Source organism: Poecilia reticulata, linkage group LG9 (assembly GCF_000633615.1).
Source record: "Poecilia reticulata strain Guanapo linkage group LG9, Guppy_female_1.0+MT, whole genome shotgun sequence".
NCBI lineage: Eukaryota > Metazoa > Chordata > Actinopteri > Cyprinodontiformes > Poeciliidae > Poecilia > Poecilia reticulata.
This window is the reverse complement of record NC_024339.1, coordinates 7,023,530-7,037,204: the sequence shown is the minus strand read 5'-3', so window position 1 is coordinate 7,037,204 and position 13,675 is coordinate 7,023,530. Positions and strand designations below refer to the sequence as shown.

Below are 13,675 nucleotides of genomic sequence, written 5' to 3'. Positions count from 1 at the left end.
GGAAATGTTTGTGAAAAAAAAAAAAAAAAAAAAACTCCAGTGGGGGGGACTCCAACCCGCTCCCCTTATCGACAACGGGGGAGACTCCAACCCGCTCCCCTTATCGACAACGGGGGAGACTCCAACCCGCACCCCTTTTCAACAGCGGAGGGGGGCATTAAAAACGTAGTTATGTCATCTAATCATTGCTAGTTTATTGTTTTTATCATTTACAAGTTCCTGATCTCTAATGTAACGTTACCACACCAGAAGGAACAGTGTACCACTGGGCCTAAGCATGATATTTCCCTAGAGCTGTTTGTCCCTGATCTGCTCTCTAGTGGCAGAATGAGATTGAATGAAGAATCTTTTGATGGGAGCAATGAAGCCTCTCAACACTTCATCTGCAACCAGCCTCCCAATCAAGCTAAGTGAGGCTCATCGGCAAAAACCTGGTGGTCGGTTCTTTTTGTTTGCCAATGGAATCTGCTCACTGTGGTGTAATAAAGCTTTAACGCGATGTGAATTGGGCAGCAGTCTAATTCTGAAGCATTTCTTTGTTTTAACTCTGAATGGTTAAGACTTACAAGGGACTTATAAAGTGATACATCTACTGCTGCTTCCTTTCTTACCAGTTCTATAAACCGTATTTAACGATATAACGTTTTCAATTTACTGATAAATATGTTCTTCTTTGTAAATTCTTTGCATTGTAAAGTGTTGTATAATGTACACCCATCAACTTGGGAGCAGCTAATGGGCTTCCTGTAGTGGGATGCACGTCAGAAGCGCCACAGTGCATCTTGTCAATCAACACACACCGCTTAGTGCCTTTTAACACACATTAGAGGAATAGTGCTGAGGTGTGAAGCGGAAGGAACAAATAATGGAGTCAAGTCTTGGACAGTTTTATCAAAAGCGTCAACACTTCTGAACAGAACCCATTTGAAAAGCCCCAGAGCTTTAGCCAGATGCAGCTGGTGTTGGTTGTTTTTTCTTTTTTTTTTGTAGATAAAAATAGAAACAGACTATTCGATGCACTTCTGATGCTAGCGACGTTCATTCCCCTTAAAATTTCATGGAGAGATTAAACATGTAGGTGTTCTTTCAACAAGTTAAGCTGACATATAATCTTGTTTCAGTACAAATTTCTTCTCTCAATTGATTCTTAAACTGTCCATCACGTTCAGTTCTTTATTCAAATTGGTGTAGAAAGTTATCTTTCTAAGGCAACCCAGCAGATTGCCTTAGTTGACTGCACAGCAATCCCTCTTACTGAACATGCAATATAGAAACAGTGGAAAGGAAAACTCCCCTTAAACAGGAAGAAGACAGAGTATACACACCAAAAGAAACAGAACAACTGATGTAGAAACTATTGTCTGTGTTACAGAAAAGTAAAGAGTTAATAGCAGGAGAAGCAAAACGTTTAGTTGTTGGCAGCCTTTTCTCAGTCGATGCCCCCCGTCCTCCTTCAAAAAGGTATCACAGCTAAACAGATTGCCAGGGTTTACAAGAGAAAACATAAACTACTGGAATAACAAGTTATACAAAATGGAGAGTAGTAGAGGAAGAAAGTAGCAGAATGAATGAAAGTGACCAGGTTAGAATTAATTAAGATTTATGGATAGATAAAGCTAAATATCATCGGCATAATGATGGAAACTTATCCCATGCTACATATTGCTTAAGAGAATTGGGTCAAGAACTGAACCCTGTGGCACTCCACAAATAACCCCGGGGTGTGCAGAAGATGTATCACTTATATGAACAAATCAGACTCTATCGGACTAATATGAGCGAAACCAGCCTAGTGCTGCCCCCTCGACCCGTTTCTAACAGAATATTGTGGTGGAAAAAGCAGCACTGAGATCCAACAAAACCAGAACAGACACAAGGCCATGAAGATGAAAGATAGGTCTGTAATTTATTAACTCATCTTGTTTGACAGAAGGCTTCTTAAGTCAAGGTTTAATTGCAGCTACCTTAAAAGCCTCTGGTACATATCAGTTTACTAAGGATAGATCAATCTGAAATGGAGTCAATAACCAAAGGGAACATTTCTCTGAATAATTTAGCTGGGACTGGGTCCAACATGCCAGCTGAAGGTTTAGATGAAGCTAATATTTTCAATAACACAGAAAGCTCTACTATATCACAGCAGTCCAAACATATCAGGTTCTACAGATTATATTCAGTGCTTCCTCGCTTACTATGGATGCAGTAATCATGTTCGGGATGATGACATTTTTATTTTTCACAGAATCAATTTTATTTATGAAGAGTCCCATAAAGTCGTTGCCGCCCAGAGAAACAGTAGACTATTTTTCCCGGTTAAATACGACTCTTCCAGATCATCTCGGTATCCACAAGCTTAATGAGATGAGAGAAGCTCTGGGAATGAGGACACATCTGGTTTTGACAGGCGAGCATGCGTCATCTGTCTTTTTATTTGCCATTTCATCTACATAACACTGAGAGGGTAATTCATCCCCACTGAACCCAATCACTCTCAGTTCCATATTAAAGACTAGGATTTCCCCTCCCTCAAGTAATGACTCACGCGAGACTGAATATTTGATGGCGGTCTCGATTGCTGCTCCCTTCACTGTGCCACGTTGAGTATGACGCAGCTCTTAAAATATTAAAATAAACAAATGAATAAAATTAAGTAGGTCGGTTGTTGCTAATCAAATGCGCTTGATTAACTTGTCAATCCACACAAGAGCCGGAGTGTTTTTGGTTTTGAGCCAGTTGCAAACAATGGCCACAAGGACATTTACACCCACTGGCTGGTATGTACTGCTGACAATGCAGGATCAGATGTTAGTAAAAGTGGAACATAAAGAGCAGGGAGGATGAGCATCCATTCAGTGAGGTCATTTAAATCCAGCTGTCTCCAGCGAATGTAACTCTACGAGCTGTAAAATGGATTCCCCAGAGCAAGTACATGGTGGTAATCATTGTCTTTCTTTCATTGAGGCACTTAAAAAATTAGTAAAGTGAGCGTAATTCTCGGGACACTACTGGTTAGCAAATGTGGCTTTTTATTCCGCGTGTGGCACAGAAATGTTTAATCGGTCAAGCATACCAACCTCAGTTTCAGAAAGTCCATATTGTTGCACAATGGCTATTGATAAATTGATGAAAACAATTTATCTTCAAAAAGAAAATCAGGTTTCTAGGTTTAAAAAATAAAGTTCATTTAAAATATTTTAGAAGCAAATACATCTTGAAATTTTTCTAAGTCATGAGAAAGAATTAATCCACATTTCCACTTTTTTTTTTTGGACCCAGACACAAGAAAACAGAAAGCCACAAAGCTACCATACATGGGCTGTAAAATGTGATGCTTTGAGCCTCAGAGCAAAGAAGGTCATTGAAAGCAGAAAACAGAATGTTTTTTAGACAAAGACCTTTCTGCCCTTAATGTGCTGAAGAAATGTGTGGCCCCATATTGGCAACACAAATTAGACAGCGTGAGCCATTTTTGTTATTGGTGAGAGTTTGCTGTTAATTTAAAAAAATAAAAAAATAAAAAAGACTCGGATCGCATGGGCACAAGGACACATGAAACCAGAGTGTGGACATTTATCCACTCTGGAACCTGCTGCCAAAAATTATCGTTGGTCTCCCAAGATGGTGAATCTGTGTGGACGCACAACCCAAACAATAAAAAGCTTTCTGCCTCTGTGTGGGCGGGGCCTAAGGGTGTTGTTTAATAGCTTAAAGTTTTAACGTTTTTATGTTTTTTTGTGTTCTTTATGTTTAGCTTTGTCAGTGCAAAATATCTTTGGATGTTTTCAGTTACTTCCCTTGTATCTTTTTAGCTACAGCAGCAACTTATTGTTTCTAAGTCTCCACGCTAAATAGATGAGACAGCGACTGATGGTAACACTTCTCTAAATGTATGTGACCTTCCTACGTAGAGCACAGTTTTAAAAAAAACTTTAGCACAATCAGTGATGTGAAGTATTAGCTCAAAGTGACATTTGTTACCTAATCTACATGAAATTGAGATGCTCAGATGCTTCACTTCATTTCTGCTCTGTGTTGCACACCACTACATGGCTAAATGAAAGGGCTAATGTGTTAAATCAACAAGAGCTATCCAAACCAGATCAAACACTGGAAGAATTGCAGGGTTTTACTTTAAAGTGGTCATACGTCACTGGGGTGAGTTACAAAAAGACTGGGAGCATCCCTGGTTACTTTTAAATTTCTGTGTAGGGTTCCAGTGTGTTAGATCTCTAAGCTATTGTTTCTCAGAAAATACTTCTCCTGTCTCCTCCTCACTTGCACTAGACACCATGCTCACTTTCACCCCATTGTTTCACATTTAAGCTACCTCTGCTTTCACTTTGGGCGGCCATTGTGTTAAGCACTGATGCCAGGAGTTTGTTCATTTGTTTTTCTGTTCCACATATTTCGTGAAATCAGGCATGTAAATGTTCTAAATTGACAAAGTACTCAACCTGCCGTTCATTATGTTGAAAAATATAAAAATGCTGTTGATGCCCCTTAAAGCAGACATTGACAATGTTTCACTTTTTTAATTTTTAGAAGGTAACAAGGGTATGACGGTAAAAATTAACCAAGTAAGCAAAATTAGATGTTTTATTGACTAATTAAGACTTCACAGTGTAAAATTTATTACTTACTCATCACAACCTCTAGGTGTCATTTCTCATTAATGTTTTTTCAGCGAAACATTTTAAATATATTCCATAAAAACCACTAAATGTTAAATTATATTTTATATAGTATCATAAAAAAAACTTATTTGATTTTCATGAAAACGGAAAAAAGGCTTCTCTGCTTTAGGCAACTACGAAATGCTAAAAATAAGTCCTGTGAATTGTAATTTTCATTTTCTGAATGCATATGGTAATGGAGGTAATACGGGAAGGGCTTTTAACCATTTTAAATCTTTGCCTGTGCAACCAGCCACTGTAATTTCTGCTGCCAGTCTCACAGAGCGGCTTCGACATGCATATTTAGAGCACATAATAAAACCGGCCGGTCTTTTGCCTCCCATGAAAGAGGCTGAATTTCAAGAAGGTAAAGGGCCCCGCGCAGAATTTCAATTCATTACGGCGTCTGGCTTCACCTGGAGCACACGGCAGCTTCCAGAGGCAGAAAACTGGAGACGGGTCTGAAGAGTGCAACGTGAGATTCTGCACTCACTCCAAATGTATTTGCCCAGGATGTGGTGAGACACTGAACAGTTGTGGAAGCAGCATATATCTGTATCATTTGTTTCCTTTCTTTGGATTTGGAGGTCAGCTTAGCCTGAGATCTGAGGATCAGAATTGTTAAGGCTTTTTTCCATTCACTTCAATCCAGCTGCTAATGCACAAAGTATGATTGGAGCATAATTCACGTTTGCTAAGAATAAAAAAAGCTATGTGCCATAAATTTAAAGTATCTCTGCACCACTACGACTACAAGCTCATCTAATATCCCTAAGTAAAACCAAGGCCGATACTGATGTTAATATTGGATCTGTCTCTAATAAAAAACCAATAAGTAAATAGTATTTGGCATCATGACGTGCCAAAATGCGGATAAAGTTCCAAACTATGTGAATGTTTTTTTATACAAAGCACTCTACGTTAAAGCTGTGGCAAGTATGACATACTCAGTAAATACAAGAGGTTGATTTGATCTAGGTTTAGTTTTCTGAACTTCAGTTTGTCTTGTTCTCAGATGCTCTTAATGGCTCATAAAGGCAGTGGCATGTTTGAAATCCATCAAAGCGTGGTTGTCTGTAGCGTGGCACTTGTTAAAACCTCCCTGCAACAGCAATATTATCTTCAGCGTTACAGTCGGCATTGAGCAGCCGTAACTCCGGTTATCATCAATTGTTAACAACCACAGATTTGACTCCAGAAGCCAAATAAATATCAATTTCCCCGCGCTTCCGAACAGCCGCGGCGGTTGACGCTATGGAAACGCTTGGCCCTAATTATGGCGCCTTTACTTCCTCCTAATCTGCTTCTTTACAGCACGCTCCTGTTTAGGCCGTGACAAACAATCGCTGTCACAGGGCTGAATCATTATCAGGTGTTGGCAGGGACGGACCGGCGGTTGACGCAACACCTCAGTAACCTAAGCTACAGTTTGACATCCTCGTATTGTACCAAAAGCAGAGCTGCGGTATTCAGACTCCGTCGCTGCTGCAGTGACAGCCAGCAGCCTCTTAAATCCTCATAAGGCGGCGCGGTGTGAGGGAATGGAACGCTGCTTTCAAACGCACCGTATACGGCACGATGCAATTATGTTTGCCTTAATAATAATGTGAACCAGCGATACGTTTCAGCTGCAAATGTACCCCCCCCTCTCCCCCTCAAGCCCCCTGGAGGGGAAGCCTTCGCCAATGAATCACAGAGCTGCAGCCAGGAGCTGACAGCACTGTCTCTGGCTCAGTATGCACAGGTAGAGAGTGCAAGGTCATTGAGGGGAGATTCACCACAACATCTCAGCTACCATCCATCTCACTTATCAATGCATGTGCCATGGTGAATAATCATATTATGATAAATAGGTATTCTTCCCGTTCTAACAAACAGGAACTGCAGATAACATGAGTGAATCTATCTGAATAAAGCAGAGCGTTATTCAGTGTTTGTAGGCAAACAGACCGAGATAAATTCACACACACGCACACACACACACACACACACACACACATACATATATATATATATATATATATATATCTACGTACACACACACTCTGATAGAAAAGAACCACAAATGCGCTTCTTGAAGATGCCTGTCATCTCCTCCGTCGCTATATCCTTCCACCCGGCAATGGCACTTGAACAAAGATCACAGCGACGCCGCTCTCGTTTTCTTTGACTTCAGTAAATAAAACCTCACGCAAAAGCAGATCTGAAGGCAGGAAAAGCTATTGCTGCTGGTCGTCATATAAAAACGAAGATGACTGATTGTCGGTGAGGCGGTGTGTGTGTGTGTGTCTGCGTAGGTTTGTGAGGATGGCAGCTGGGAGAAAAACAAATCCCACGTTGGCAGCAGGTAAAGCTAAGGCCACGGACTATTTTGGTGACGGGCCGGAGTGAGAATGGAGATGGGTGGAGATGATGACGCTGCGTGGAGGTGAGAGTGGCTATATTGGGGGGAAGGAAGGAAATGTACGTCTATTTATGGAAAGAACAGATGGGAGAACTGCTGCAGGAACCGCACAGGTGTCAATTAATATCTGTATCATTAGGCAATGATGCAGATTCTCATGTGCTCCGCTTCCTGAGTGGTTGGCGTGCCGTGTGTGACCTCTGAGCTGCGGGTCGCGTTCCCGCCATGAACCAAGGATCATTAAAACATCCCTCTGCAAGCTGCATTCCCTTCAAATGTTTTTATTTGAGCTAAATAAACTTCAGGAGATTCGTGAGCAGGTCTATCAAGGTGACAACGTTTTGCGGGACGATAAATTATCCCAGAAATTGTTGCAATAAATGATAACATTGTTGTTTCTGAGGCCATTTCACAATAATATATTGATAATGGCAGAATAATGGAAGTTGGCCTTCTCGACGACCAGAAAAGTTAAATTTTGTCCAGAACATGCCACAATGCAACTGGAAGTCATTCTAGAATAAAACACAACCAAAAAAACAAATAAAAAACCCACACAAAATCAAAACTGCAAGTAAAATGGACTATAAAGTCTCTAAACAAAATTGCCCTTCAAAAAAATAATAATCAACTGTATGTGAATTATCAAGCCCATTTAAATCATGTGATTAACTTGTTAGTTTATTGTGACAGACTTATTTGTCAGCATCCAAGGACACTATAATTCCAAAAGTATGGGAAACCCTTAAAAATAATTGAAATCACATTTCTAGTCATTTTTGTGGCCAAAAAAAAAAAAACAAGAATCAAGGGATGCAGACAGAGTGAACAAATATTTGTAAAGTAATAGATTGCTCTCAGGGTGTTTGGGAATTCAAGTGGTACCACGGCAGGGGTCTTGACTCAAAGGTCAAAGGTCAGCGTTCCGACGGATTTGCACCACAATTGTGTACCGGTTGCACTGGTGCACCAAATATTTTCTGTTAGGAACACCACCGTAAAATTAGCCTTGTAGTAAGTTCAGCTTTATACCTAAATTCAGAAATTGTGTACAGGCCGGTGTTAGATCTCAAAGCAGAACTCTTATAACTGTTTAAAAATTGGATGTTGATTTACAGTTTACTGTTTCATTATTAATGTGGACTCATTTATTAACTATTGCACAAGTCAGAATCACACAGATATATTAGCTCTGCTCTAAGCTCAGGGGCATTCAGAGCCTTTGACCTTTTTGTTCTTCAGTGAGTGTGAAAACACTTACGGCACTCAGAATATTTCATTTGACTGGATTGAATTTATTCACGTTTGCACTTAAAGCAAGCTGCAGCTATAAAAGTTATCAATGAATAATAAATAATACAAGTGTCACTGGTCATGTGCACTGGGAATGTGTCAAAAACAATTTAATATATGCTGAAAAATTAGAAGAATCTAAACACTACAAGTTGAGTTTAACATGTTTTTTTTCTGAAATAGTGGAAAGAATTGCAAAGCTTAAGTTAAAAAGAAATTATCACTGGAATATCCACAAACGGTTACATTGTTAACTAGGCCATACTGCAATATTTTACATAAAGCCAGAAGATGATTTAATCCCTTGGCCATTTTCCAGTTCCATCTGAAACTGTCGTGTCATCACTTCCTGTCCACTGTCAAATCAGATGTCTCTTTTCAGTCCCACACCACAGGAAAAGTGGGCCAGTGACAACTTCCAAATGTATTGCAGGGTTATTGTAGAATTTTTACAATCTGCATAATCATGTTTAGTTTTTAATTGTTAGCAGTTTATATCAAAATGTCAAGAGAACAACAGCCTGGAAGATTTACACACTGAAGGAAACATCAGATTCTGATGCACTGCAGGATTTGTACAAGCATTCCTACAGATCTATGGAAAATTATTTCATATTTTCATCACCCTGGAGCAGGATTGAAATGATTAATTGTGACTAATTGATTGTTAGAATTGATTAAATAATTGTAAACTGATTTAGCAATTGATTAATCATTAACTGGGGTAAACAGATTTATAAAAAATTGGAAATTTGCTGAAAGAACAACATACTGGAAGGAGTAATGAAGTTGAAATTTTTTTACAAGAAAATACATACATTTTGCATTTAAGACCCAAAACTCTTCAAGAGGCATAATGTTAGCTTCGCCCAATGAAAAAAACTCCTATTACTTACATTATGCTTTCCAATTTTTAATTCAAACCAATAAATGAATAAAAGCATTTCTTTAGCTGCAGATGTATCCTTTGCTACAAATAACTAAGGGTACACTAAGGGAATGTTGTGGTAATGTTTTTTAGGCAGCAGAATTCTTATTTTCTGAGTCAAAAAAATAATTGAATCATTTGCTTATTTGCATATTTTAACCTGTTTCTAATGCAATATAAAAAAAAGCTTAAGTGGTTACATGAAACACCCGCAGAATGTGTCGTTTTTTTTTAATCCAATTACTCAATGAATCATCAGGACAACTGATTAATTAGTAAGATAATTGTTAGCTGCAACCGTACACTAAAGTTGGAATTGCATTGATTGTGAATAAATGAACATAATTTTAATTATTTTATCTTTTAAAGGTAAAGATTTATGTCATTTTTGTGGCAGACCTGGTGAAGAAAAGACAATCATTTTATATTTTGTTTCAATTTCACCCATCTACTCTGCTCGAAGCACCGGATCACCCAGAGACTTTTACTAATGTGAGACCCAAGTGTCACAAGCTGCTGTCCTCCTCGATTCCTCCACTTCTCCCTCCAGCCGTCTCTTCCTCCCGTGTCGAACTGTTGCCTTCCAGGCAGCTTGCAAGGAAACCGCCGCTACACTTCATCTTCAAATACTGACAAGGTGACAAGCGCAAATTAGGTGCCAATTGCATCGATCTCAGCTTGCTGGTAAACTTATGAAACGGGCAGACATGGTGAGATCCCGGGAAGTAATTTCATTCCACCAAAATCAGTGCAGCACCCAGGGATAAAATTACTTTGAGCTGAAATGGCCAGGACTGCATGTTGAATGTACATGTTTTACAGCAAGGGCTCTCAATATGTGGTGCAAGTACCGAGACTGGTACGTAGCATGCTATTCATGGCGTTCTAAAAATGTTGATATAATCACAAACGAAAAAAAAAGACGATTTTTTTTCTGGATTTACAGTGAATCAGAAAAACGTACTGCAACTCCCTGTGGTCCTTACTGCTGAAACACAACGCTCCAGTCAGAAACAACCAATCAGAGTGAGGGGCCGTGTCTTAGCAGTTTCAATCCGTTTTGTGTATGTGCTACTCACACCCTTGCCCTGCGCAGCGCATGTCATCATTCAAGATTAACTTTATCAGTTGCTGCAGTTGTGCTAATAATGGAGAAACACATTAAAAAAGAGCATCTAAAAACCCACATTTATGTTTTGAGCCATTGTGTAGATAGTGATGTATCAGTTAGAGCTTGATATAGTGTTATATCAGAACCAGACCAAACTGCAGAACATATTTTTTTTTTTTTTTACACATGCTGTTACATGACATCCTTCTGTTTTAAAAAACAAGCCAAGTACAAAGGCAAAGGTGAGCGAGAACAAAGCAGCAGCTTGGACTCCCCCCTGTTAAACGTGACCTTTTCTTACCAGCCAGTGTTGAACTCGACGTGAGCGTCAAAGAAGCCAACGACGGGAGACGTGGCGGCGTTCCAGCCGTGGATCCTGGCTCGGATCAAGCCCTCCCGCTTGTTATTCCTCACAATCTTCACCAGGCCCGGGTAGCGTTTGTTCACGTACTGGTCCAAGTTAAATTTCAGCTCCACTAAAAAAAACAAAAAAACAAAAACAAAACAAAAAAACAGATGTAAATATTAATAATAAAAGATTCTCACATCCTTTCTGACTGTCTAAAATTAATTTTAAAAATTGTTGGTTGTGTTACACAGAAAGTCAAAGTAACTTAAAAGTAAAAAGTAAATGATAAATCAAGATTTAGACGTGTAAAGTCAATCTGTTTTTGAAAAGTGTTATTTCTGTATAAATTAAGGGAAAATAAATCTTTGGTTTGCATGAATTACATCAAATAACGAATAACAAACAACAAGAAAGAGGCATTCTGGTCTTCTCAGTGTTGAATCATTCAAGTAAATAAACCGACAGCCACTAATGGGTTGGAATATAGCCCTTAAATAACAATTAAGCCTCAAAACACAAATGTGTTATATAATGGTTCCACATATTTAAATGCAAGATCAAATTTCAAAACGCACAAAATTGCATTCACTACTTCCCAGCAAAATGAAGCAAAATAAGATTCCTTTGTACTCATTCACACCTACAGGATGCCATACTGCGCTCCAGATTTAGATCCCTCTTCATCATACATCCACCTCACAGATTCGCAGCTACAAGGTCGACAACAACTCCGGCGTGTCGTTCGAGGATACTTCAACACTGGGAAAGAGAGGATCGCACTGAAAAAGTGCTAATTAGAAGAGCAACAACACCCTACAATACAACAAAAAAAACAAAAAAACAAATAAAAACACTAAACAGATGCCTTGGATGCTGTGTTCACTAAATCTGCATGTTTATATTCGGTATCGGCTTAAACTGCATTCATATCTGATTCAACAAACGAGGGAAGAAAATCTCTAGAAGAAAAAAAAAGGATTTTACCCATATAAGGTTACATTATTTCAAGGCAGGATTTCTTATACTGTCATTTGCTACGACCGCTGTAGCAGCCTGTAAGTTGTTACTCTTTCCACTGCGATCAATAGGCCGAGGCCCGAACAGCGAACAAGTGTATCTTGGTGTAAGGAAGTGAGAATCAAATAAACTTGAGTATTAAACGCATAAAAAAAAAGATTGCATTTCTCCACACTGACACAGTTATTTCAGTCAAAATACAGTCATTGAAACAGGTTGAATCAGATAACAGTTACTATGGAGATCTTTATGTTGAAAGATAATCCAAGACAATGCCTTTATGATCGTCATGATGAAGTGGATTGAGCCAAATGAGGCCCGGCATTGTTTAGTTCAGAGATGAACAGACAAAAATAACCAGAGTGAATGCAAGGAGTCGTTTATGACGATGAATTCATTTAGTGTGGGATCAAATCTAAACCAACCTGGACTGCTACAGAAAACCGGATAAATCCTTCGCCATTAAGCGATTACAAGAACTGCTACTGGAGGGATTTTGGTTTTCTATTCTTTACAGAATATTTTTTGTTTTAGCAAAACTGGAGATTTTTAGCATGGAAAGACCCACTTAAGGTTATGCCAAGCATCTCAAACAAAGTGCTGTGGCACTATTAGCTGTGGCTCCAAAAGTCTTAGAAAAAAAAAAAAAAACCTTGTTCAGGATGATGGATGTCATTGCTAATGTTTCTCATCTGGTTTGTAATTTCTTTAGATTCAGGCATGACATGTGGCTTTTTGAGGTCTCTTAACCTACTTCATGTTGTGTTTCTGGTTCTCCAGTCAAACAGTAATTAGGCCTTGGTGTGGCTTTTGAAATTGAACAAAGCAAAACGGTGGGAATCACTTTGTATTTTTTTTATTGTAAGTAGAGACCGGTTACTTTTCAGGCAGACATGGCCAGTTGGTTTGAGAAGCGTTTTTACCCCTTTATAACTAAAAACAGCTTTTAAAACTCACATTTTGTACATATTCACATCATCTCTGTCATACATTTAAAGTGTCTAATAATCTGAAAAATTCTGTTATTGATCCTTAAAGAACTAAACGTTCTTGTGTTGAAATACATTTCTAAGCTGCTCTTCAGACCCCTCAGGTCCTCTGAGGCCAGATCAGACACAATTTGCTTTCTATGCTCCTCAACTCTGAAACAAACTCCATGAAAACCTGAAGTGCAGAAACTGCTGATTCCTTTAAATCAGCGCTACTAAATCGTCTCTGCAGCAGTTTTTGATCAAATGAATCAGACTAATGAGCTCCTGACAAAAAAACATTTACTAATCGGCGTTTTAACATTTTTGTATTTTACCCGATGCCTTTATGCTTAAGCTTAATTTTCTTTCTGTATTTCTTTTGATGTTCGGCGCTGTACTTCAAATAGCTTTGTGCATAAAAAGTGCTGTTACACATGTGAGGCAAGTGCCTTATACTTACTGGGACAGAGAAGGAAAAACAGGACGACTGGTTTTCATATGACTGTTTTTAAATAGGCCAACAACAAAAAAAAGTTTTCCATTTATGTCTCAATCAAGTAAAATGTAGCTAATATAACTCAATAAAGCCTCAACCCACTACCAAAGGTTAGAAAACATATCTGCTGGCTTGTTTAGAAGATTATGCTTAATTATGCCACCTACATTGGATTCTGCATAAAAAGCTGCAATGAAAATTTCAACAAGAAAAAACAGCTGGAGGGGATCCCCTTTAATATTAACATATAATACATATTCGCATCACGTCTTATTCAATAACAAAACACAAGAAAGCTCAAAGATTCTGAAATATTCTCATAGTCTTACAGCAACATGTTCCAGTGGAAAAGTCATTTTCTTTCAATCAAGAGGATCGTTTATGATTGGAAACAGGCAGGCATGTCTAACAGCTAATAAAATAAAGACAAAAA

The 13,675-nt window shown here is 38.7% G+C and overlaps 1 protein-coding gene across 4 annotated transcripts in view; it reads right to left on the bottom strand.

The window, feature by feature from the left end:
• Nucleotides 1-13,675, bottom strand: part of galnt9 (polypeptide N-acetylgalactosaminyltransferase 9) — a 1,026,805-nt gene that overhangs the window by 56,769 nt on the left and 956,361 nt on the right. For 2 of the 4 annotated variants that reach the window (XM_008417601.2, XM_008417604.2), the window contains one exon: nt 10,711-10,885. The exons of 1 other annotated variant lie outside the window; for it this stretch is intronic. In XM_008417601.2, coding sequence (XP_008415823.1) covers nt 10,711-10,885 — 175 coding nt within the window. Of the gene's footprint in view, nt 1-10,710; nt 10,886-11,402; nt 11,487-13,675 lie in introns of those variants that run through there. One more of the 4 variants, XM_017306598.1, reaches the window with a different exon arrangement.